At 45.9% G+C, this 26,796-nt stretch overlaps 1 protein-coding gene across 2 annotated transcripts in view; it reads left to right on the top strand.

Moving 5' to 3' along the window:
• Positions 1–13,374, top strand: part of CHST11 (carbohydrate sulfotransferase 11) — a 260,692-nt gene extending 247,318 nt beyond the window's left edge. For both annotated transcript variants that reach the window (XM_046012699.1, XM_046012698.1), the window contains exon 3: positions 8,255–13,374. In XM_046012699.1, the coding sequence (XP_045868655.1) occupies positions 8,255–9,109 (855 nt within the window). In that variant the 3' untranslated portion in view covers positions 9,110–13,374. The remainder of the gene's footprint in view (positions 1–8,254) is intronic.
• The last annotated feature ends 13,422 nt before the right edge of the window (positions 13,375–26,796 follow it).

The raw sequence follows: 26,796 nt of genomic DNA, 5'->3' as shown, positions 1-26,796 counted from the left end.
CATTTTGCAGCTAAGAGAACAGAAGCAGAAGATTCATGGTCCTGCCCAAAGGAGATCAAGTCCAGAGCTTCTGTTTTCAAATCTCATCCTCGCTCTTACTCGTGCTCTAATATGCTTTCCTTATTTTGCGATGTAAAAATATCCTCTTGTATGATGTCATCTTCTCCTATCCATTTATACTCTCTATCAATTTGCACAAAGTTATTGACTGAAGCCTTGGCTCTTGTTTTCATTTCACAGGGCTACTGGGTAGACCCTTCTTGCCTCTTGCCAGCTTTTGGATGGTGCTGACAGTCTTTGGCATCTTGTCATTCATAGATGCATCACTCCAACCTCTGCCTCCGTCATCACACAGCCTTCTCTCTGGGTGTCTCTTAGTCTCTGTTTTCTCTCCTAATTAGGACACCAATCTTTGGATTTCAGCCCACCCTAATTTATTATGACCGCAACTAATTGCATCTGCCAAACACCTACTTCCAAGTAAGGTCCCATTTTAAGGTTCCAGGTGGACATGAATTTGGGGGGGGGATACTTCTCAGCCTAGTACAGCCTTTATTAAGCGATATTTTGACATCTATCAACATTTGGGAAGTTTCATTTGCTACAGAGGGACCTTCCTACTTTCCTATCACATTTCTCTAAAGAGGTTATTAATGGATTCATTCACCACCTCAAATATTTACTGCCACTTTTTTAAGCACTAAAGACACAGCCATGGGAAGACAAAGTCCACACTTAATGGCACTTCTGTGGGACAGGGGGAACCTTATGCCAGTGTGGTATGAAAGTATGGCAGCCTTGCAGGAGAACCGAGATGTTGGAACTCCAAGCTTTCATACCTGGACCCAGAATTTGCCCACCATGGTTTCTACCACATTCGACTAGTCAGCAACTCACAGCCAGGTGGAGTCAAGGGGCTGGAGAAGTAGACCCTACTTCTTGTTGGGAAGAGTACCAATATAGGGGACTGTCTATTGGGAAAGCACTAACGACTCCTCTGCACTTTCCAGTAGTCTGTGAGGCTCAAAGTAGTGTGAAAATCTCCTTACTCTTCCCACATGGAATTTCCATTGTGTTAGCACTGTCTTGGTTTGCTTCCTTCCCTTGAGTGTGGAAATTTCCAGTGTGAAAGCATCTAACTCAGAGAATTACCAGGAAGATTAGAGATGATTAGAATAACCTTTGAAAGAGGCTTAGAGTAACTCCTCCTACTGTCTGTTGTTGTCTCATGCTATCTGATGACCACCTCTGTCCTCAGGACCATGGGGGAGGTGGATACAGGGCTATAATGCAGGGTGTTATGACTTTCTCTGGTGGCCACCAGGTTATCCCTCAGGTCTCCAGGAAACTCAGCAAATCTCATTTAGGCCCATTGCAGTTTCCCTGTGAATGTTTTAGGATGAACTGTAGAGATTGTGCTTCATTGGGAACTCAGGGCTAGCCTCTTGGGTGATACCCAGGTTTGTGGTTTAACTGACTTGGCTGTCCAGATGGTTTGTTTGGGGGGGGGGGGGGTGGTTCACTAATTCCTCTGCATTCTCAAGACTCAGGCCACCTACATCTGGCCTGGAGTGGGACAGTGGTTCTGGGGCTCTGAGTCTCCATGAAGCAAGTGGCCACCAGTCTTGAGAAAACCAAGCATGAACTAGATGGGGGCGGGGGGCAGGGGGTAAAGGATGCTTAATGCAGTGGGTTTTCAGAGGACAGAATGATTCTTCCACTCATCTGGCAGGGGAATACATTGGAACTTGAAGGATTGTCGGGTTTATACCCGCAAAAATGGAAGGGCAAGAATCCTAAATGCGAATGGTTGGGCCCAAAGGGAAAAGAAGGGAACTTCTGGAGATGATGGCCGAGTAGGGGGATCCTAGGTTCACCTTGTCTCAAGGATATACCTAGATAACACCCCTAGTCAGCATAAATAACCCAGAAAATGAGCCAAAGACTGGCAGAACAGACTCTCCACAGCTGTAGGTAGAGAAGAGTCCACATCAAAAATGGTGGGAAGGGCGGAGACATGGTCAAGAACCAAACTGAGCTGGGAGACTGTCTGTGGGAGGGAAGGACACTACCACCACAGAAAAGGGAGAGAAGCAGAACGCACACCAGGCTTCCCAGGCACCAGGGACCTACACTGGGAAGATAAACCCCAATAACATTTGACTTTGAAAACCAGAGGGACTTAACTTCATGAGTTCTTACTATCAGTGGGGCTTAACACTTAGAACTTTAAAAATTAGCAGGCTCAGCTCTGGGAGAGCCAGAGGGTGATAGGAAACTGAGCCCCCCAACCCCCTTAAAGAGATATATAACAGACAACCATGCTGAGATATAGCATAGACCAGCAGCTTAAAAAAAAAAGTGCCTTGGGTATGCAGGAAGGCAGTGTAGTTGTTTATTAATCTCAGAGTGTGTGCTGGAGAGGGAGGGATCTTAGACTTCTCCAAAAACAAAAGAGCTAGTGGGCCTATTTCCCTCCCTGCCCCCTTGGCTTAGATGTGTGGACACTTGCAGAACCTGCATAGCCAGATGATGACCACACATGCCAGCCTGACTGCAGCCCCAGCAATGGGCTGGGGGCATCACTGGTGAACAGGCCTTGTCCATCAACCAATGCTTCTCAAGGAACAACACAGACAAATGCAGTGGGGGCAGAAGCGGCTCAGCCACAATAGTAAGGCATGTGCGGTGCACACGGGAGACCCCCCTGAAGTGCCAGGTTCTGCTGAACAGGGACCATCTCACTGCTGGGCACGACAGGACCTCTTCTTCATGAGGCCACCACCCTCAAGAGCAGGAGACTTTCCTAATCCACAGAAAGAGCCACAGAGAGCAAAACAAAATGAGGAGACAGGAATATTTCCCACATGAAAGAACAGGACAAAAATCACAGCAAGAGAGCCAAACAATACGGAGATCAGCCATATGGCTGATAGAGAAGTTAAAGTAATGGTCATAAAGAAAGATACTCACCGGACTTGAGAAGAGTGGAGGACATCAGTGAGACCCTCAACAAGGAGCAAACATAAAAAAGAACCGATCAGAGATGAAGAACACAATAACCGAGATTGAAAATTGGCTAAAGGGAATCGATAGACTAGAGGAAGCAGAAGAACAGATCAGCAATCAATGAGTAATGGAAAGTAATGGAGAGTAATGGAAAGCAGTCAAGCTAAACAGGAGAAAGAGAAAAGAATAGAAAGTGAGAATGGGTTAAGAGAACTCAGTGACACAATCCAGCATAATGACATTTGCATTATAGGAATCTCAGAAGAGGAAGAAAAGGAGTCAGGAAACTTATCTGAAGAAATAGTAGCTGAAAACTTTCCTAATCTGGGGAAGGAAACAGATATCCAGCCAGATCCAAGAAACACAGAGACCAACCCCCCCGCCCCCAACAAAATCAACTCAAGGAGATCCACACCAAGACACACAGTAATTTAAATTGGCAAAAAGTAGAGGGGGCGCTGAGTGGCTCAGTCGTTAAGCGTCTGCCTTCAGCTTGGGTCATGGTCTCAGGGTCCTGGGATCGAGCCCCACATCAGGCTCCCTGCTCAGCAGGAAGCCTGCTTCTCCCTCTCCCACTCCCTCTGCTTGTGTTTCCTCTCTCACTACATCTCTCTCTGTCAAATAAATAAATAAAAATCTTTTTTAAAAAATGGCAAAAAGTAGTGATAAAGAGAAAATGTTAAAAGCAGCAAGAGAAAAGAAAGCAGTTGCAGAGAAGGAAAACCTCCTAAGCTGATATTTTTTTTCCAGCAGAAACTTTGCAGGCCAGAAGAGAGTGGCATGATAAATAATCCACCCAGCCAGGTTCTTATCAGAAGAGAAGGAGAGATAGTTTCCCAAACAAAAGTTAAAGGAATTCATCACCACTAAACCAGCCTTACAAGAAATGTTAAAGGAGATTCTTTGAACCAAAACAAGATAAAAACACTGAAAAAAAAATCAACATTTTTTTTGAGAGAACTACAGGCCAGTAACTCTGATGAACATAGATTTAAAAATCCTCAACAAAATACTAGCAAACCAAATCCAACAACACAGTAAAAAAGAATCATTCACCACAATCAAGTAGGATTTATTCCTAGGATGCAAGGATGGTTTAATACTTGAAAATCAATCAACATGATACATCACATCAATGTAATAGAAAGGATAAGAACATATACGATCATTTCCATAAATGCAGAAAAAGCGCTTGACAAATTACAACATCCATTCATGATAAAAACCCTTGTCAGAGTAGGTTTAGAACATAATAAAGGCCATATATGACAAACCCACAGCTAACATCATACTCAATTGTGAAAAGCTAAGAGCTGTTCCCCTAAGATCAGGAACAAGACAGGGATGTCTTCTCTCACCACTTTTACTCAACATGGAACTGGAAGTGTTCACCGCACACAGTAAACAGACAAGAGAAACAAAGAAAAGGCATCCACGTTAGTAAAGAAGTAGTAAACCTTTCACTATCTGCACATGACATGATACTATATACAAAACCCATAAGACTCCACCAAAAACCTACTGGAACTAATTAGGCTAATTCAGGAAAGTTTTAGGACACAAAATCAATATACAGAAATCTGTTGCATTTCTCTAGACCGATAATGAAGTGGCAGAAAAAGAAATTAAGACAACAATCCCACTTACGGTTGCACCCAGAAGAATAAAATACCTAGGATTAAACCTACCCAAAGAAGTAAAAGACCTCTACTCTGAAAACTATAAAACACTGATGAAAGAAATTGAAGACAACAACTGGAAAGGCATTTCATGCCCATGGATTAGAACAGATATTGTTAACGTCCATACTACCCAAAGCAATCTACAGATTTGATACAATCCTTATTAAAATACCAATAGCATTTTGCACAGAACTAGAACAAAAGATCCCAATGCATGTATGGAACCACAAAAGACCTTGAGTAGCCAAAGCAATCTTGAAAAAGAACAAAACTGGAGGCCTCAGAATCCCAGATTTCAAGACCTACTACAGAACTCTAGTAATCAAAGCTGGCACAAAGACAGACACACAGAGAACCCAGAAATAAAGCCATGATTATATGCTCAACTAGTCTATGTCAAAGGAGACCAGAATATGCAATGGGAAGGACGGTCTCTTCAACAAATGGTGTTGGGAAAACTGGACGGCTACATGCAGAAGAATGAAACTGGACCACTTTCTCCCACCATACACAAAAATAAACTCAAAATGGATTAAAGACCTACATGTGAGACCTGAAACCATAAAAATCCTAGAACAGAGCACAGGCAGCAATTTCTCCAACATTAGCCATAGCAACTTTTTTCTAGCTCTGTCTCCTAAGGGAAGGGAAACCAAAGCAAAAATATACTTTGGAGACTTATAGCAAAAAAAGAAAAAAGAAAAAGTTTTGTGAACAAAGGAAACAACAAAATGAAAAGACAACCTACTGAATGGGAGGAGATATTTGCAAATGACATATCTGATAAGGGGTTAATATCCAAAATTCATGAAGAATTTCTACAAAACACCACCACAGAAACCAATTAATCCACTTAAAAATGGACAGGAGACATGAACAGACAGTGCTCCAAAGAAGACAAACAGATGGCCAACAGACACTTGAAAAGACACTCAACATCACTCACCATCTGGGAAATGCAAATCAAAACCACAGCGACGTATCACCTCACACCTGTCAGTCGCTAAAATCACAAGAAACAAGTGTTGGCGAGGATGTGGAGAGAAAGGAACCCTCGTGCACTGTTGGTGGGGATGCAACGTGGTGCAGCCGCTTTTGTATGGAATTACCGTATGATGCAGTAATTGCACTACCACATCATTACCCGAAGAATATGAGAACACTAGTTCAAAAGGATACATGCACCCCTGTTTATTGCAGCATTGTTTACGACAGCCAAGATGTGAAAGCAGCCTACGTGTCTGAAGATAGATGAATGGATAAAGATGTTGTGATACACACACATACACACACACACACACACACAATGGAATTTTTCAAGGATAAAATCTTGCCATTTGCAACGACGTGGCTTGATCTAGAGGGTATGATGCTAAGTGAAAGAAGTCAGAGAAAGACAAATAACCATATGATTTCACCCATATGTGGGATTTCAGAAACAAAACAAAGAAAGAGGCAAACATACTCTTCAATATAGAGAACTGGTGGTTACCAGAGAGGAGGTGACTTGGGAGGTGAGGGGAATCAGGAGTACGCTTAAGAGGAGTACTGAGTAACATACAGAATTACTGAATCAATACATTGTGTCTCTGAAACTAATATGCCAGTGTATGTTAGTTGTATTGGGATTTTTAAAAAAATTTTTTTCATTAAAAAACAAAGGGAAAAGAGTGAATCCTTGATATCTCTGGAGCTCCCTTTAGTTCTGAATGGGGGAGGACTAGAAACCGGACTGGAAAGGTAGGTGGATGCAGGCTATGGAGGACGTCAAAGACAAGTACATGGATGGGTTCTGTGTTCTCAGGGCAGGAAGACAACCACGACACTATGTCCTCTGCAGCCCCAGACTGGCTATTCCCTAGTGCTGGTGCCCCATTTTCTCTGTAGCGTTAACCATAATTAGTTTCAATCTCTTTGATATTTAAAAGAAGAGCCACGGGGCGCCTGGGTGGTTTCAGTGGGTTAAAGCCTCTGCCTTCGGCTCAGGTCATGATCCCAAGGTCCTGGGATCGAGCCCTGCATCTGGCTCTCTGCTCAGCGGGGAATTTGTTTCCCTTCCTCTCTCTCTCTCTGCCTGCCTCTCTACTTGTGATTGCTGTCAAATAAATAAAAATCTTTTAAAAAAAATTAAAAAGAGCCATATTGCGCATTCAGGAAGGTAGACAGAGGCATGGTGTTAAGCCAACAACAATAGGGTTGTCAGCACACCAGGGCAGTGCGGTGTTCTGTTTCCTATCCTAGGTGCACTGGCTCCCAGGGGAGTGAATGGCCTTTGAGGAGACACTTTTGTTCCTAGAAACTAGAAGAGCACAGATGTCTTCCCTTTGGGCCCTTCTGAGGCAGCCAGCTCTCTGGTCGGATGTGTCCTGGACTGTGAGCCCTTTAGGAAAATGTTCTCTCTCCCGTGGGTGCTGAGCCAAGTGCCCTGTACACTGTGAGGTCTGGACAGATGTCTGAATGGATACATCAATGGATGAATATGGCAGAGAAGAAAGGCTTGAGGGTGGTAAATGCCAGTGCCTTATATCTGGGTTCCAAAAGACAGAATCCAGACTCACACTGCTTTATGCGCCAAAGCAGATGTACCGACTACTGTAACAAAAGCCCAGGAGGTGAAGGGTCTGGTTTCAGCAAAGTATGGACCTAGGTATTGAGGTGACGTCACTGGGAGTATGTCCCTCTGTCTTCTCCTCTTTCTTTGTACCCTCCCTTCCCAGTCTAGCCCTCCCTGTCCCCAAGCTCCAGGCTGCCATTCTCACCACACAGCTGCTTGAGAGGGAAAAGGAACTAGGAGTGGAGGAAAGGGGGTTCCCAGAGGAACATCAAGGCACAGGCACCAGAAGACGCACAAAGCAACTGATGTTCACCATGGTGGCCTCATAGAGAAATTGGATCCCCCTGCTTTAATGTGGATCGATCAAATGCCAGACTTGCCGTGCTTCAGTCAAGAAGATGGGAGTTCTGGACCTCAGGGTAGAGTACAAAGTGGGCGGCCCTGGTTGCCAGGAGGACTGACCTGGGTTTGAATACGGGGTTGGTTGCTCACTCACTGTGTGATCTCAAGCTAGTGCCTTAACCTCTCTGAGCCTTGGTTCCCTCTTTCTCTCCAGCTAGGCTGTCAGCTCTGCAAGAGCAGTGACCTCGTTGTGTTTTTTATGACCACATCCCTGGTGCCTCGCATCGTAGCCTGGTAGGCTGCCTGGCAACAGTGGCGGGTCCTTACTGCTGTTAAATCAGCCTCGTTTCAAAGTGGTTGTACAGAGAGAAGGAAAAGAGCCTAGTGCAGCTCTGGGAACATGCCAGGCTGGTAGAGGGTGATGCCTAAGCTACAGAGTTGACCTGACTATTGCTCCATAGAGGAAACATGGTGGAACAAAGAACCCAAAGAGGCGAGGCAGCTGGTGGAGAGTTAGGAAGGAAGACGGGGCGGTCTAGGTCGTTGGCCATCTATCCGGGGACCCCACCCCTCCGCCGCACTGGCCATTGCGGTTGTGGACGTGGCCCAAGGTTCCCATCTCCCGCGCCCCTACTGAACTCGTGTCCCTCTTGTGTCCCCTCTGCAGCTGGAGCTCTCAAACACCGCCGTCCTGCACCAGATGAGGCGCGACCAGGTCACGGACACCTGTCGCGCCAACAGCGCCCTGAGCCGCAAGCGGCGGGTGCTGACGCCCAACGACCTGAAGCACCTGGTGGTGGACGAGGACCACGAGCTCATCTACTGCTACGTGCCCAAGGTGGCGTGCACCAACTGGAAGCGGCTCATGATGGTGCTCAGCGGGCGGGGCAAGTACAGCGACCCCATGGAGATCCCGGCCAATGAGGCGCACGTGGCGGCCAACCTCAAGACCCTGAACCAGTACAGCATCCCGGAGATCAACCACCGCTTGAAAAGCTACATGAAGTTCCTGTTCGTGCGCGAGCCCTTCGAGCGCCTGGTGTCGGCCTACCGCAACAAGTTCACACAGAAGTACAACACGTCCTTCCACAAGCGCTACGGCACCAAGATCATCCGGCGGCAGCGCAAGAACGCCACGCAGGAGGCCCTGCGGCGCGGCGACGACGTGCGCTTCGAGGAGTTCGTGGCTTATCTCATCGACCCGCACACGCAGCGCGAGGAGCCCTTCAACGAGCACTGGCAGACCGTGCACTCGCTCTGCCACCCGTGCCACATCCACTATGACCTCGTGGGCAAGTACGAGACGCTGGAGGAGGATTCCAACTACGTTCTGCGGCTGGCGGGCGTGGGCAGCTACCTGAAGTTCCCCACCTATGCCAAGTCGACGAGAACTACTGACGAGATGACCACCGAGTTCTTCCAGAACATCAGCTCCGAGCACCAGACGCAGCTGTACGAAGTCTACAAACTCGATTTTTTAATGTTCAATTACTCAGTGCCCAGCTACCTGAAATTGGAATGAAAGGGGGTCGGGGAGAGGGAGAGAGAATCGTGCTTTTTAATTTAAGATTTTTTTATTTGTCGAAAGAAATTCTATGGATATTGGGTTATTTTGTAAAGTAATATTTCTGTGGGGATGATGCTGCGAGCGGCATGGTGAGAATTATTTAAAATCCTTAGTAGGGAAGGACGGCTGCCTTTGCAGGGGAAAAGGATGGGTGTCCTCGTGTTTAGACGTGAATACCTACAACACTGTCTCAGAGGTTTCCTTGTGCTCTGGTGAATTCCATGAATTGTGCATCCCATGAATTCTAATTAATATTATTTATAGTTATTTAAACATGGTCTCTGTAGAGATTTCTTTCTGTGGCAGCAAGATTCTAATGTCTTTGCAGAAGAAATGTGTGTTTTTGTTCTGTGCTTGCTACAGCTCACTCTGGGGCATGAATGTTCTCCTCACTAGGCGCTCATAGGGTTAACTGTGTGATAACAACCATCGGGATGTCTGTCGATGCCACCCTTCTCAGAAATCGGTGAGAAATAAATAGAAAAAGGCACCTTTGCGAGGGACCGATTCCAAGCAGATTCCAAGCAACCCAAGAGTCCCTTGTGCTAAGAAAAAAAAAAAATGATTTTTTTTTTAACCCAAGGAGAAGAGCTGATTGTAGCTTTTTTTCCCCCCTTTTTCACCAGAATTAGTAGTCTGATAGAGTAGGCTTTTCTACAGAAATTTTTAACTGGCAGTGCCAGTTATGCTGGTGAAGTGGCTGTTGCTTTATAGTCAACAAGTATTTATTGAGCAACTACTACGTGCGGGGCCTCATTGTAGACCCTGCAGGTAAAGCGTTGAACGAAACCCATAGTCTCGGCCCTCAAGAAGCTTTATGTGGACACAGTTTCCAGCTCAACCATTAGCAAACCCCTCATAGTCATGGACTTCACATGAGGTTTGGACCATTTTGAACAACCCCAGAAGGTCCATGACCCGACAAATTTACGTTTTCCTCTGGCCCAAATTTGAAAACCACACACTTAGAACAGGCCACTTGACTTGATGAGTAATCCAGATTCATTGCCCAACACAAAAGAAGACAAACATCGTTTCTCATTATGTTGCCCACTCCAATGGATTGGTAGTGTCTGCCTTTAAGTCCCAGAATGGATTTGCCAGGCACAGCTGGGAGCCGGGCTGTGATTGATTAGTACTGTCTGCCTTGGGGGAGGGAAGGGACTCATTCGCCAAGTGCCTCTTCCTGTGCGGTAAGCCCAGCACCCACGCCTGGGCATAGAAATGTTCTCTCCTCTTTGCCGCATCCGAGAGTGAGAGGCTGTGGCAGGCAGGCCTCGTACACTGAAGATCTGGAGTGGTCTGGTATTTCTCCCCCGGTGAAGGTCAGAGGTGGACCACCTATACACACACACACACACACACACACACACACGCACGCACGCACGCACATACCCCTCCCAAGCCCTCCAGAGGCTGAGACCATCAGCGCCTTGGCGAGCACCATGCATGAGCCTCGAGGACAGCCTTCCATGACTGTTATCCGTGCCCCCTTTCCTCCGGAAGGTCGGAAACATTCCACTTCCTGTTCCTTGCTAATTACCATCTGCACACGCTTCTCATTTCCAGCCATTTCAATGCCTCGGGTGAAGTTTGAGCCACATCCCTCTTACAACTAGTGAATGAGTTGGTAGCAGACCCTGTATATAATAATAATTATAGTTCTAATAATAGGGGGTGGGGTGGGATGGGGCGTGGGTGAGTTTTGCTTTTTGTTTTGTTTTTGACGCAGCATATAGGGGTGAGAGTATTCTAAACAAACAAAAATGAATAATTTATTCACAGAAACTATTAAAACTGTAAAGCTCATGGCCGGCCCAGCAGCAGCTGCCACATCTCACTGAGAATATGATTTTATTGAATGTGGGTGAGGTGTGCACTGGAGAGGGTGGCCAAAGCTTTTTATAAAAATGTTGTATACCTTCTTCCAAGCTCTCTCCCCTTTGTGAAGGGCACGATGACCGTGCCGTCCATGGACAGAGATGTGTGCCATGTGTTTTACTGAATAGAGTGACAGGCCTCGCTGTCCCTGGAGTTGGGAGTCTGGGCCCTGTTTCTAGGCAGGGGACACTGTCCTCACAAATAGGGCTTCTGCTAATGAATCATTGTCCAGCATTTCCTGATATGTGCTCCACAGAACAAAGGGTCTAGGAGTTGTGAAGTTAATGTGATGCAAAAAAAAGAAAGAAAAAAGAAAAGAAAAGGAAAAAAGAAAGAAAGAAAAAAGCATTTTGAGGTCAAATATCCTTAGGAAAGAAAGTTAAGTCTATTTCCTTTCTGCAGGACTTTTAAGAGCCTTGGATGTACGCTGTGCATTATGAACCGCCCAAAGCATTGAGTTGGTAGCATTTCCTGAACTTATGTGACCAGGATACTCTATTTTGCAGATCTCAGAGATGTTCCACAGGATATACTTCGGTTAGGTCGATTTAGCATATCTGAGGTTGTCAAGGATAAAACAACTTCCCTGACCTTTCTCCAGAACAAAACAAAACAATAAAACAGTACCAACCCATCTCTATCTGGTTTATAGCAACAGAGGTACGTTATCAAATGAATCAAACTTTTATTTAAGTGCAGTGGTTTTAATCCTGGATACTACCCTGGGCAATGTTCCATCCTTCCCAAAGGGAGCAGGGGATGGTCTTGGGTGGTATGGACAGAGGAAGGGGGGCGGAGGGGGAGACATAAGGCCACAGAATGGTCCCCCCACTCCTCAAGCCTTAGGTTACTCAATGCACGCAAAGGGAGCCCAACCCTTGAGCAGTGCTTCCTCAATTCCACCATGTGCTTTTGGTTTTCCAGTGGAAATTCCCATAGATTTCCCAAGTTCTGTGTTCCCACCACCATCTTTTTTGGGTTGGGTGAGCTCACTCGGGCCATGAGCAGAGTACTGCCTTTCATACCTCTTCTCTCAAGTGAGAAAGACTGTCCTTTAGGGACAAGGCATCAGTGTAGTTCTGCAATGAGGGACTTTCTCCTTGTGTTTTGTGTTCACGTTTTATTTTCTAATAGCATAAAAACGTTAAAAAAAACAAAACTGGATCAACTGTTGTGCAGAATGTAGAAAGTATTCTGTCTCCTTGGTGGAAAAGAATCCATGGGTAAAAATGTGCCTGGGAAGCAAAAGCTTGTGTTTTTTGGTTGTTTTGTTTTGTTTTTTAAAGAAAACTATTTGAAAACACTTTCCATTGCATGCTTCACTGGAGAAAAGTACAGGCCGGCATCCCACCTCCAAGCCACTTTTCAAAGGTGCTGGTGTGTTTTCAAAACCAGGTACAGTTAGGATAGTATTTGCAAGGACATTCCTGCTTAACCTATCCCTTTGGTTGGAAAATTCTAGAATATTAGCCACAGGGTTTGAATTCCTGCAGCTTCTCTGGACCACCCTCCCCATCCCCTTCCTTGCCTCCCCAGCTGGTCTGGGATGAAAGGCAGTCAGTTGACCTATGGTGTCTCAGGGAGGACCTTCCTTCCTCCCTGTCTACCAGATGAGTCCCACCCTCCTGACAGCAGAGGAGTGGAGGCACAAGGGGCTAATTCCTGCTGGAAGAAAATTCCCAGGAAAAAACAACAAAAAAGCAAAGTCACTAGCCCCCTTAGCTGGTGGGCTCTAGACCATTGCTGAGGTAGGGATTACTCAGGCCCTCTACCAACCTGGCAAGAACCCAAGGGACTCTGTCCCCGGTGAATGGTGCCAGACCATCTTCCTCGCAGACCGCCCCTCCCCGCAACACACCAACACACATAGTCAGAGCTGCCCTGTTCTGTGCCGTCCCCGGGGACCGGAATCCCTCCCAGGCCCCATCCTGTGTCAGCGGGACTGACCTCATGGCTCCCCCAGTTTGCAACAACCAGCATTTCTTCCAGCCTTTTCTCATCAGCTGACCGGACCCTACGAACAGGCAACAGGACCTACTATAACCAGCTTGCCCCTTGGCTGTTTGCAGGCGAATTTCGGTTTGCTGCTCTTTGTCAGGTACAGAAGCGGCTGCCTGTACTGTTTTCCTATGAGCATGCTCAGTATGGTATATATGCCCATATAACTTAACATCTTTGTGGAGTGTGATTTTTTTTTTCTTACATCTTTGTATGCAGTAGAGGGCTTGTTTTAGAAAACTCTCCCTGGCTCCTACTGTACTGTTCAAGAAAGCTGAATTCCACATTGCCAACAAAAGCGTGAAATGTTCATGAACCTTCCTCCAGGAAAAGCCATTCAAGCCTGATTATTTTTCTAAGTAACTTCAATTAAATTGAAGGAAAAAAAAAAAAAAAGCTTCTCTCTGTGTATGGTTTGTTCATGGCTCATTGACAAAAGACTATGCGGGTTGGGTGGGCTGTGTGCCTTGAGCATGTGGGGGGCCTTGCTCGTGTGCACCAAAGGATGGAGAGGGAGAAACAGAGATGCGGCCCCCACTGGTGGTCTTGGCCATGGTAAAGGCCGCCACCAATCTGAACCCTTCCTGTTCAGTGGATGAATGGGAGCTTTCTTCATTCCTGTTTTGCCCACAAATTCTGTTGGGTCATACTCTAGGAGGCCGACCATGATCATGTTGTCCACCACCCATGGGAAATTTAAGGAAACAGTCTTCTGGAAGGTTAAATGGTTTGGGTGACAGAGCCGGTATTCCAGCGTGGGCTGGTGTGCCTTCAGAACCCCACACTTTGGCCACTAAGAAACATGCCTCTGAGCGGCTGTCCACCCTCCAGAAGTTGCAGACCTGCCTTGGGAGCCCCAATTTTCCAATTCCAGACCCATTCCTTTTCAGACACCCCACAGCTGCTCCCATGACAGACATTTTTTAGCTTTATTGCTAGAAATGATTGGCTTATTTCTATTGTGCCGAAGGAAACATACTCGATGTCGTTTATTCTATTCTATTTTTTTTCAATATTTTATTTATTTGACAGAGAGAAATCACACTAGGCAGAGAGGCAGGCAGAGAGAGAGGAGGAAGCAGGCTCCCTGCGGAGCAGAGAGCCCAATGTGGGGCTCGATCCCAGGACCCTGAGATCATGATCTGAGCTGAAGGCAGAGGCTTTAACCCACTGAGTCACCCAGGTGCCCAATGCACTTCTTTTTAATGTAGTAAGTGGACATCCCTTGGTCAGGTCCTGTCCCTGTCTCATCTAGGACAGTGGAAAATGTCACTGGGAAGCAAGCCTGAATGAGAACATGCCCAGTATTCATTTATTCTCAGAGTAACACGGAAATGCCCTCTCCGCAGTGGCCCCTAATGGGTCTCTCCGACGGCACCAACGGCGCCCTCTGGCTGACACGGCAAGAGCTACGGGAACGGAGGGCCAAGGTGAGGTCATTACTGATCCACCTCCCAGGGAACAGCAGTAGCACGGGCCAGGATCCTTAGTATCCAGTGCCAAAGTGTCCTTTCTTGGAAAGAGTTCTCCTTTCTCAAGTTGTGTCTTTCCTTGAGACGTAACTGGTGATCACATAACCATTATGATAGTAGACATTGATTCAGAAAATAAGAACGATATTGGCAATTCCATGGCAGCCCCCAAAGCCTTTTCAAACATTTTCTTCAAAAAGTCATAATATCCAAAAAGACTAAGAACGATTGGCCAAGAAGACGTTTGAGGGGACAGAACCCGGAGGGCTTGGTGGAGCGCAAACCTCTGGGGGAATCCCTCTCACAAGGGTGATTGTGAGCTTTGCACAGCCAGTCCCTGCCTTCCTGCTGGCACACTGTGGCCTATCACTGTGGTCCCTGGGGTTCTGGATGACTTACAGGACATGGGGGACAAGTCCGGTCTACGTTTACCGCAGAGAGTTTATCAGACATCTTGGGCCTCGTGTTTCCAAAATGAAGCCAAAAGGAAGATTCTAGCAAGACTGACGTGAGAATCAAACAACCTGCCCCCATCTTACAATCCTCTCCCAGCACCAACATCCTCCCCCCAGTGCAACATGCCCTAGACAGACCAGTCAGAATGGAAACAGCCTGATTCCCACACAGAGCTGACTGAGGACTGTTCACAATCATACCGCCTCTTTGAAATGGGGAAAACAGTAATCTCTGAATTATCTATCTCGGTCAAGGCTGCTAGCCCTGCTTCGTCCACCGAGCAGTGGTGTGTCTCCTGGAGGTAATCACTTCCTGTTGGGGCCTCAGTTCCCTCATCTGTAAAATGGAAGAATTGAGCTAGGTCTACGGTTTTTCAATTAAAAAGAAGAATAAGCCTCTTGAATTTTTTTGAATGCTGAGCACTCAGATGTACAATAGATGAAGCAGAGATGCTGTGATTGAATAGTCTGAGGACTCCTAAGGCTCTTTTCCCTGTAAAGTTCCCATGAACCTCCACGGACCCCTTGGGTTGTAGGGAACACAATTTGAGAACCTTAAGTGAGGTGACCTCCGAGCCCTTCCAGCTTTGACATTCTCTAATGATCTACCCGAATCCTTCTCTATGGCTCTTTATGCCAAAAAGCTTGATAAGCGTTTAGAGGACACCACAGGGGTATCAGCGGCTTCAAGAAGGGATGCTGAGGGAACAGCTTTAGAACAAGATGAAGACAAGGAAAGAAATAAGGAAAAAGGAAAGTACAAAGGTAAAGGCAGAGGCAGGGAAGAAACAGCTCAGATTCCAGGTGGGAACTCCTCTTCCAAATGGTCTACCCAGGAAATGCAGCCTTCACATTCCCACAAAACCCCATTAATTTGAAATACGAGAGACTGTAATGAAAACCAGTCTCTGTATTAGTCTGCTTTTTAATTTTCAGTGTTCGCTTTTATTTTTTTAATATTTTATTTATTTATTTGACAGAGATCACAAGTAGGCAGAGAGGCAGGCAAGGTGGCAGGTGGGGCAGGTTCCCCACTGAGCAGAGAGCCCGAAGTGGGGCTCTGGTCTCAGGACCTTGGCATCATGACCTGAGCCAAAGGCAGAGGCTTTAACCCACTGAGCCACTCAGGCGCCCCTCAGTTTTGTTTTTAAAAAGCAATTGAGTGTGTCATTATGCAAGAATAACAAAGGTTGGTTTGGACCAGCCACCAGCTAGAGAAGACTTTTTTTTTTTTTTTTTAACGGCTGCATCCAGTCTGGGATCTTTACCTGACCCATCCAGCCAGAAACAATTTTGTGCCTAGAACCAAACTGGCAACAGGATGAAGGGGAAATGCCCGAAGAAGGAATGAAGGAAAAAAGATGGATCTCTGTCTCAAGGAGGGACAGCTGTACACTAAGCCTCTTTACACGATGGGCAGAGACTCAACTCTAGGTGGCTTCAGAGTGTTTGCTCTTAATATGTTTTTCCCCAAAACACAATTTCATAAAGGAAGTTGGCCGCAAACGTGGCTACCTTTTATTAACGTGTAACGTTTTTGGCAAAGTGTTCAACGCTTTCCATTTCATCCTCACGCCAACCAACATGGTGGATGTCTGCACCCTTTTTTGCAGGTTAGGAAGCAGACGACTGGAATAAACCGTTTCTGCTAAATAAATCACTCATCTAATGAGAGACAGAGCCAGAATTCAAGCCCAGGTTGGTTGACTCCTGGCCCACTGGAATTGGCCTCACTGGTAGAGCAAGACAGGAGGCAGACAGAAGTACAGACGGGGGGGTGGGGGTGGGGGTTTGCAGACAGATACGGGAAGAGATTCAAACTCTAGCCCAAGTGGCAAAAGCTGATTAAATACAGTTGAAAGACACTACGGAGACAAAGAACGAGCTGGAAGATAAAAGGGGTCAAGTTCAGACTAAAATAGTTGCAGACAACTAGACAATCTATTAAGTTTCAGCCCATGTGGCTGAGATAGGAGCTCCCATCCTGTGTGTCCCCTTTACCCCCCCCCCGCCCTCCCCACCCCCCGGCACTGCAGTCACACCCCACCCTCCTGACACCAGTTTGGGGCGGAGGCAGTTCTCCCCACAACAAGCAGTTCTCTGTGACACCAGCTGGGGGTCCCATAATTCAATTCAGTTCTGACACTCTCTACCTGGAAACAGTGTCAGATCCCACCGGTGAAGGGCTGACTCCTACAAGACTACACCCCCCACACTTTGGATGCCAGGCACAAGCCCGGATGTCACCTGGGATTTTGACCCATTGGCTAAAAACCAGAAGTTCCCATGTCCCCCTCCTCAGGTGTGATTCATTTGCTAGAGTGGCTTACAGAACTCAGGGAAACTGATAATGATGGCTTACCAGTTACTACAATAGAATAGGATGAAGGATCCAGATGAGCATCGGGATGCAAGAGACACAAAGGGCAAGATATGGGGAGGGGCACAGAGTCTCCATGCTCTTTCCGGGCACGTCACTCTCCCAGCACCCCCAAGTGTTCGCCAGCCAGGAAGTGCTCCAAACCCCAGAGTTTTGGGATCTTTATGGAGGCTTCATCACCTAGACATGATCGACCAAGAACTCCAATTCTAGCCCCTCCCCCCCTCTGGAGAATGGGGGGTGGGGTGAATATTCCAAGCTTCTAATCATGGCATGGTCTTTCTGGTGGCCAGCCCCCATCCAGGAGCTCACCAAACATCACCTCAGTAGATCAAAGAACACTGCTACCATCCAGCAAAATCCAAGGGATGTGGGAGCTCTGTGTCAAGAACAGGGTCAAAGACCAAATAGTACAACAGATGCTCTGTGTGTCCTGATTCCTCGCGGAATTACAAGGGTTGCAGGAACTCTGGCCAGGAACCAGGGCAGGGACCAAGATATGTTTTTTCTATTGTCTACACTTGTCTATTACAGTATCTTGGCAAGACAGCTGGACCGATGATCAGCAAATGTAAACAAATGATCCCAAAGAGTCGGACTTCAACTAAGAGGCAATGGCAAAAGTGAAATTCAAACCGGGGGCCTCGGAGGAGGCCTTGAGTCTCCCAAAATGCAGTGCATAAGACATGGGTATTCTCATGGTTTGCTCAGAATAAGCCAACCTGGGTTTCAAACATAAGCTCTCAACAGGGTTCAAGGGCAGCCATTCAGGATGAAGAGAGCGTCTTCAAGCAGCGGCTCATGTAGCAACACAGCTCCGTGCACTCTGGGTTGAGAAGCAGTGGAATGAACGACCTTTCTAAGCAGTGTAGAGAGGCCAGACAAAAACAAGAGAGAGGCCAAAGGGCAGGCAGGAGTATCTTGGAGCAGAATCTACTTTGGATATCATCTGGTCCTCACAGCTCCCTCTGCACTATTGGGATCGCTCTCGATACACACAGGTGTTACTCAAATCCTGGGGCAGACCTCCTGTGAGCAGAACCCTGAGCTGCCTCCTTCTAGGAACCTGCAGCTGTGAGGGGATTGAATCATTCATTCATTCATTCACTCATATGTGTTAAGCATTGCCTATATCAGGCTCTGTGAAGGATGCCAAGAGCGTGGGAATTCTTAGGACTCACACTCAAGTGGAGAACACAGAAATGTTAACAGATTGTTATAGGATAATTAAAATATACACAAAGATGAAACACCAGACTATCCCTGTGGAAGAAGTGATCCAAGTCAGTAGCTGGAGAAACAGAGAGAAGGCAAGAGATTGGAGCAGTGGTTCTCGACCAGGGGTGTGTCTGCCCCCTGTGGACAGCTCTCCAAGAATTGTCCAGCTCAAAAATGAATGGGAGAAATACCAAGGAGGTAGAATCTGTCGCTTTTAGCAACCGATCGCTGTGTGGGTGAGGAAGAGGACCTGAGGAAGCAGGGAGGACTGGTACATTGCCAATTTGGGAGATGGTACCTGGAGACTGGGTCCATGAATGAGGGTCAGATAAGCAGGAGCAGAAACAGGTTTCTGGAAAGGCCATAACTTCAGTATGGGACATGCTTAATTAAGTTCTTGTGGGACATCCAGAAGAAGATGGATAAATGGGTCTAGAACCTTACTACTCAAAGTGTGGTTTGTGAACCAGCAGCGTGTGACTTGCAAGTTTGCTAGAAACACAGTATTTCACACAGCCCTCCTGCATTTTGAGAAGCCAGGTGAGTCACATGCATGGTCACACCTGAAAAGCATTTATCTAGAGCATGAGAGATAGTCTGAAGTAGAGCTGTATCTATGGGGGAGGGGGATATCCTACATTACTGCTTATTCCTCCAGCAACCCTGAGATGTGGGTTTGATCAGGGCCACTGGTGGTACAGTGTCTGGTTGTACAGGTTGTGCACTGCACAAAGATGCCTAGTTAAGAATGGGCTGACAACTGACATTTACCATGAAGGAAACGATGTATTACTCCTCCTGTACTTGCCTCCTCCTGTACTGTGGGCATAGGGGCTATGATCGCCCAGAAGGGGTACTGTCCAAATTTACACAAAAGCTAGTGGTTTCCATGGTAAAATGCTTATCTTGTTCTTCCCACAGAAAAGCCCTACAGCCTAGCAGTGGCTCTGAATATAATAACGGTTCCACTTGCCCTCACCCACAGTTTTGAAATCTATAAACCTTGAAAACCAAAAATCTTTTTATAGATTTACAGCAAGCACACTTGGCAGCAAAACCTGACCTTAACTGAGACTAATCATCGTCTTTATTTATCCCGCATACAGTGAATATTCATACATTTCTCTCCAGAAATATGAATGTGTTTTTACCATGGTGTCCAGCCCCACACCCTCCTGGGGCATTAGGTGATGTTGGCTATCAGGACAGCATTACTTTTCTGCAATCTGAAAATTTCTGAATTCTAAAACACAACTGGCCCACGGGTTCCCGAGAAAAACTGTCAACTTGTACCACTCTGATTTTACAGATGGGGAAACTGAAGCTTGGAGAGGTACATGCGGGAGCCAAGGTCGGAAACTCCTGCCCTTTCCACATCATACTAATCCCGAGAAGCTTCTTTTTTTTTTTTAATATTTTATTTATTTATTTGACAGAGATCACAAGTAGGCAGAGAGGCAGGCAGAGAGAGAGGAGAAAGCAGGCTCCCCACTGAGCAGAGAGCCCGATGCGGGGCTCAATCCCAGGACCCTGGGATGACAACCCGAGCTGAAGGCAGAGGCTTCAACCCACTGAGCCACCCAGGCACCCCCCTCTTTTTTTTTTTTTAAAGATTTTATTTATTAATTTGACAGAGAGATCACAAGTAGGCAGAGTAGCAGACAGAGAAAGAGAGGCTCCCTGCTGAGCAGAGAGCCCGATGCGGGGTCTCGCCCAGGACCCTGAGATCTTGACCTGAGCCAAAGGCAGAGGCTTAACCCACTGAGCCACCCAGGCGCCCCCCCCCCCCCCGAGAAGCTTAACTAGGACCCAGATGGGTACACAGCCCAGGCCCTTCCCTCCCTGGGAATGTGTATTTTCAGACAGAAACTTGGGTAAGAGACTCAATGAACTGTTTTGTAAGGTCCCCGCACCTGAGTGACACATTTCCGAGCAAGCCCCCAGGTGTTCTGACGGCACTTAGCCCAGAACCAGGTACCCCACGCTGAATGCGTCTGTCCATCCACTTCAACCTCAGAGCATCGCAGCAATTTTGCAAAAGAATGAAAGCAAGTGAATTCTGGATGGATCTGTGATTGATACAATACAAATGCGTGAGAGCCGAGCAGCAGGGACGGCATTCTGCTGTGCTATTCTTATTCTGCAGATGGAGGTCTCCTGCAGCAGCAGCAGGATCCAAATGCCAATTCCTTCTTGAAAAGACATTTGCTTGCTTTGGAGAACACAGCGCCTGTCATCTCTTCCAAACCAGGGGCCGCTCCTGATTCCTCCGCTCCTTCAACAAAGAGCAGACTTTATTCTCTTCCCAGCGATGAACCTGGAGCTATAAATTATTAGCCAGAGAAGAGTCCGTGTAGCATCCTCTCTGAAATTTTGCAAACTCTAAAATTACATTTCTGTGACATTCTGGGATCTGTATTCTTCGCTTTCGAGCTTACATGTTGGGTTGTTGCCACAAGGTAAATGTTGGAAATTTGGCATCTTGTCATCCAAATCAATGATTATCCATTCCCTATTTTGAGCTTCAGCTTTTTAATAAAAACGATTGTTTTTAAAAACCTCTTATTAGGTCACCTGGGTGGCTCAGTCAGTTAGGTGTCTGCCTTCGGCTCAGGTCATGATCCCAGGGTTCTGGGATGGAGCCCTGGGTGGGAGCCCTGGGTCAGACTTCCTGCTCAGCAGTAGGTAGGTCTGATTCTCCCTCAGCCTGCCCCTCCCCCTGCTTGTGCTCTCTGTGAAATAAACAAATAAAATCTTCCCCCCAAAAAATCAATAAAATTTTTTTTAAAAAAACCTTTTAAAAGTATTTCAGTGACTACAAAAAATCATTTTTTGTTTCATTTCTGATTCTCGCCATTGTCCATTGTCTACACATGAGTTAGACATTTTTGTGTCTATTTTTAAAAAATATTTTATTTATTTATTTGACAGACAGAGATCAGAAGTAGGCAGAGAGGCAGGCAGAGAGAGTGAGAGGGAAGCAGACCCATCTGGGTCTCTCCCCGCTGAGCAGAGAGCCCAATGCAGGACTCGATCCCAGGACCCTGAGATCATGACCCGAGCTGAAGGCAGCGGCTTAAACCACTGAGCCACCCAGGCACCCTTTTGTGTCTTTATTTACCACTTTATATTATTTTATTTACACATTTACATACCTTCTCTGGAGAAGTGTTCATTCAAATCTTTCGCCGATTTTAAAAATTGGCTTGTTCTTCTTGGTATCAAGTTGTAAGCTTTCTTTATAAATTTTGCATTGAAGTCCATTATCAGAAACATGTTTGGCCAATCTTTTCTTCCAGTCTGTGGCTTGCCTCTTCGTTTTAATAGCATCTTTCAAAGATGAAAACATTTGAATTTTGACGAAGTCTAATTTCTCCATTTTTATTTTGTGGTAGGTTGTGTCCTACATAAGAAGTCTTTGTGCCTACCTAAAGCCTCCAAGATTTTCTCCAGTGCTTTCTTACAGAGGAGGTAAAGTCTTAGCCCCCACATTTAAGATTATATCCATTTAGCCATAAGAGACTCTTAATCTCACAAAAGAAACTGAGGGTTGCGGAGGGGTGGGGCGTTGGCGGGATAGGGTGGCTGGGTGACGGACATTGGGGAGGGTATGTGCTATGGTGAGTGCTGCGAAGTGTGTAAGCCTGATGATTCACACACCTGTACCCCTGGGGCTAATAATACATTATATGTTAATAAAATAAATTTTAAATAGATTATATCCATTTAGGGTTAATTTTGTACACGGTGTGAAGGATAAGAGTTAAGACCATATAGATATTCAGTTTTTTAAAAGCCATTTGTTGAAAAAAAGTGTGCTTTCCTCACCTTGGTGCTATGTCAAAAAGCAAGTGACCACCTGCACATTTGTGGGTGTTTCTCCCTGGATTCCGTTCTGTTCCACTGGCATCCTCCTGTTATAATTACTATGGTTTCAGAGTAAGTCTTGACATCGGGTAGTGTCATTTCCTTCAGCATGTTTATTCATTTATTTTTTAATTGCACTGGCTCCGAACTCCGTAAGGTCTAGAAGTGGCTAGGAGGAAAGCATGTTTTTGACTCTAAAGGATGATCCCAGCTAGAGATCTACTATAGACGCTTTTCATCAGCAAATGGACGTGGCCGCTTTGCTGTTATGTGTCTAAGTCCATGGGAACTGCTCGCCTGTAATTTCCTTATAATGTAGAAACTATAATATAGTTTCTTATAACGCGTTCATCTGGTTTTGATGTCGGGAGAATGCTCATCTCATAACATGACTTCAGAAGGTCTCCTTCTCCTATTTTCTGGAAGGATCGGTGCAGAAGTGGTCATATTTCTTCCTCAAATGTTAGGTCGAATTCACCTGTGAAGCCAACTGAACCTGGAATTTTCACTGTGGGAAGACCTTTAATTACAAAATCATTTTACTTAACAGATGTATGGCTCATTAAGCCATCTAAGTTTTCCTGACTGAGTTTTAGTAGCAAAAAGTCATGTAAGGTGCTTTCAGGCTAGTTTTTTTCCTAGAACAAATGAAACCCCATTTGTCAGGTGTGGCCTTTCTAAGGATCCTCGTTAGTGCCCTGAATATTCAGTGAGATCTTTCTCTCTAGTTCCAGGAGACGCAAATCATCCCCCGTGCGGTGTAACCTCTGGGATCATTGTTCTTTCTCTGGGAGCTGTTCTGTTCTGTCTGGCCCTGTGGGATTTTTCTCTACATGTGCACTCACTGGCATTTAGTAAAAGACTCAAGAGGACCCTTACCTAAATGTCTGAGGCCCTTCTTCTGCATGTTCTCCTCCCCGGGGCACCCTCCTCTGCCAGTTCTAGAAACATTGGCCTGTCAGAGAGTCCGTCCATCTCCTCAACCCAGAGGGACTGGTGCATGGAGTCTGGGATTCTCCTCGGGGAGCTGCGCTCTGGGAATTAGCCCCAGACCATGACCAGCCTTGGTCATGGCAGGCCTCACCTCAACTGTTTCCTTTTCTCAGGGATCCCAGTCACTTTCTGCCTTGCTGTCAGTGTCTGAAAATACTCTGATTCCTAGATTTTGTGCATTTTTCTAGTTTGGAGGGAAGGTAATTCTGAATGGTGTTTATCCCTCATGGGCCGATGCAGACACCTGCTTCTAGTTCCAACAGCTGTAGCAAAATCAAGGTTCCATGGCCTATTTAGCTAAACCTTTTACACTGAGAATTTGGAGTGTTTCTCTAATTTTTAAAGAAATTCTAGGGGCGCCTGGGTGGCCCACTGGTTTAAAGTCTCTGCCTTCGGCTCAGATCATGATCCCGGGGTTCTGGGATCGAGCCCTGCATCAGGCTCTCTGCTCCGTGGGGAGCCTGCTTCCTCCTCTCGCTGCCTGCCTCTCTGCCTAATTGTGATTTCTCTCTGTCAAATAAATAAATAAAATCTTAAAAACAAAAAGAAATTCTAAACAGTGCCAATATGAACGTTTAAAAAAAAACAAACAACTTTTTTTTACCAAGATATTTCCTTAAGATTCAGCAATGATACCAGAACAAAGGATTTGAACAATTTCATAGTTTTTGTTGCAATATTTCCTTATTATCCCTGGACAGACGAATCCCATTTATGGTGTCACTAGGCACTGTGATACGAATGCATATTTCTCCTGATTGCCAGCAATGGACTTTACCACTCTAATTTATTTTTGTTAGCTGAAACCTTGATTAATGGTGCCTAGAAGGTGGCTCAATTTATTTATTTTTGCTTTTTTAAAAGATTTTATTTAACTATTGGGACGTCATCAAGATCAAAAGCTTTTGCACAGCAAAGGAAACAGTCAACAAAACCAAAAGACAACTGACAGAATGGGAGAAGATATTCACACATGACATATCAGATAAAGGGCTAGTATCCAAAATCTATAAGGAACTTAGCAAACTCAATACACAAAGAACAAATAATCCAATCAAGAAACGGGCAGAGGACATGAACTGACATTTCTGCAAAGAAGACATCCAGATGGCCAACAGACACATGAAAAAGTGCTCAACATCACTCGGCATCAGGGAAATACAAATCAAACCACGATGAGATATCACCTCACACCAGTCAGAATGGCTAAAATTAACAAGTCAGGAAATGACAGATGCTGGAGAGGATGTGGAGAAAGGGGAACCCTCCTACACTGTTGGTGGAAATGCAAGCTGGTGCAGACACTCTGGAAAACAGCATGGAGTTTCCTCAAAATGTTGAAAATAGAGCTACCCTATGAACCAGCCATTGCACTACTGGGTATTTACCCTAAAGATACAAACGTAGTGATCTGAAGGGGCACGTGCACCTGAATGTTTATAGCAGCAATGTCCACGATAGCCAAACTATGGAAAGAACCTAGATGTCCATCAGCAGATGAATGGATAAAGATGTGGTATATATACACAGTGGAATACTATGCAGCCATCAAAAAACCCCACAAAAATCTTGCATTTGCAAAGACATAGATGGAACTGGAGGGGTTATGCTAAGCAAAATAAGTCAGTCAGAGAAAGACAATTATCATATGATCTATATGATATGAGGAATTTGAAAGGCAAGGCGGGGAGGCTTGTGGTAGGAAGGGAGGAACAAAATAAAACAAGATGGGACTGGGGAGGGAGAAAAACCATAAGAGACTCTTAATCTCATGAAACAAACAGGGTTGCTAGGGGTTGGGGGTTGGGATAGGGTGGCTGGGTGATGGACATTGGGGGAGGGTATGTGCTATGGTGAGTGGTATGAAATGTGTAAGCCTGATGATGCTCAGACCTGTACCCCTGGGGCATATAATACATTATATGTTAATAAAAAATTTTATTTATTTGAAAGAGGGGGAGGGGCAGAGGGGGAAGCAGACTCCCCCCTGAGCAGGAAGCCTGGCCTGGCTGATCTCAGGATCCCAGGATCCTGGGGTCTTGACCTGAGCTCAAGGCAGCAGCTGACGTGACTGAACCACCCAGGCACCCCTATTTTTTTTTCATACACTGCTAAGAAGATTGTGAATTTTCCCATCACACAATCCAATATCCGAATTTTCTCATGTGCTATGTGTCCATCAGCCATGACGACGCCTCAAGAGGAATTACGGTAGTTTTACCTGGTAGGACCTCATTAGATCTTGTAGGAGAGCAGGCTGTTAGCAGCTGCGTTCTTCACATAGCTTTGAGGTTACGCAGGATTTTCAGGTGCGTGTCTCTTTAAGTAGCAGATAATTACATTTTGCTCATGATTCTGCCAGTGGCTCTTTGCCCAGAGGATTTCATCTTTTCAACTTAAACATAAGTGATACATGGAGATTTTTTTCACCACTAGATTCTAAATACATTTTTAATTATTACAGTGACTTGCTTTCTCCTTTTACTTGCACGCCTGCTGCGGTAAATTGTAACGTCTTGATTTCTCTTCATGCTGCTTTCAAGCTACAGGACTTTAAATGCCACAGTCTTGGGGCATCTGGATGGCTCAGTCGGTGAAGCATCTGCCTTCAGCTCAGGTCCTGATCCTGGGATGGAGCCCTGCTTCAGGTTCCCTGCTCAGTGAGGAGCCTGCTTCTCCCTCTGCCCCCTGCCTCACCACCTGCTTGTGCTCGCTCATGCTCACTCACTCTCCCTCTCTCAAATAAACAAAGTCTTAAAAAAAATTCCACGACTCTTGTGTTCTTACCCCTATATTCCTAGTGTTGGCCACAGTGCCTGGCATGCTGATTTATTCATTTAAAACCGAATGACTGGGCACCTGGGTGGCTCAGTGGGTTAAAGCCTCTGCCTTCGGCTCAGGTCATGATCTCAAGGTCCTGGGATTGAGTTCTGCATCGGGCTCTCTGCTTAGCGGGGAGCCTGCTTCTTTTTTTTTTTTTTTTTTAAGATTTTATTTATTTACCTGACGGACAGAGATCACAAGCAGGCAGAGAGAGAGGAGAAAGCAGGCTCCCCACGGAGCAGACAGCCCAATGCAGGGCTCGATCCCAGGACCCTGGGATCATGACCCAAGCCGAAGGCAGAGGCCTCAACCCGCTGAGCCACCCAGGGGGAGCCTGCTTCTTCCTCTCTCTCGGCCTGCCTCTCTGCCTACTTGTGATCTTTCTCTGTGTGTCAAATAAATAAATAAATAAAAATCGTAAAAACAGAACAAAAAAAACGAATGATTGGGATCCTGCAACGAGTTCAGTGGAGATCAGGTGTGTGCATGAATCCAGAAATCTGAAATCTTTGTTAAGGGTCGAGTTTGTATCTTATGCTTCTCCTAGTTTTGTGG

The sequence above is a fragment of the Meles meles genome, chromosome 7 (genome assembly GCF_922984935.1).
Source record: "Meles meles chromosome 7, mMelMel3.1 paternal haplotype, whole genome shotgun sequence".
Classification (NCBI taxonomy): Eukaryota; Metazoa; Chordata; class Mammalia; order Carnivora; family Mustelidae; genus Meles; species Meles meles.
This window is presented reverse-complemented; position numbering and strand designations above follow the sequence as displayed.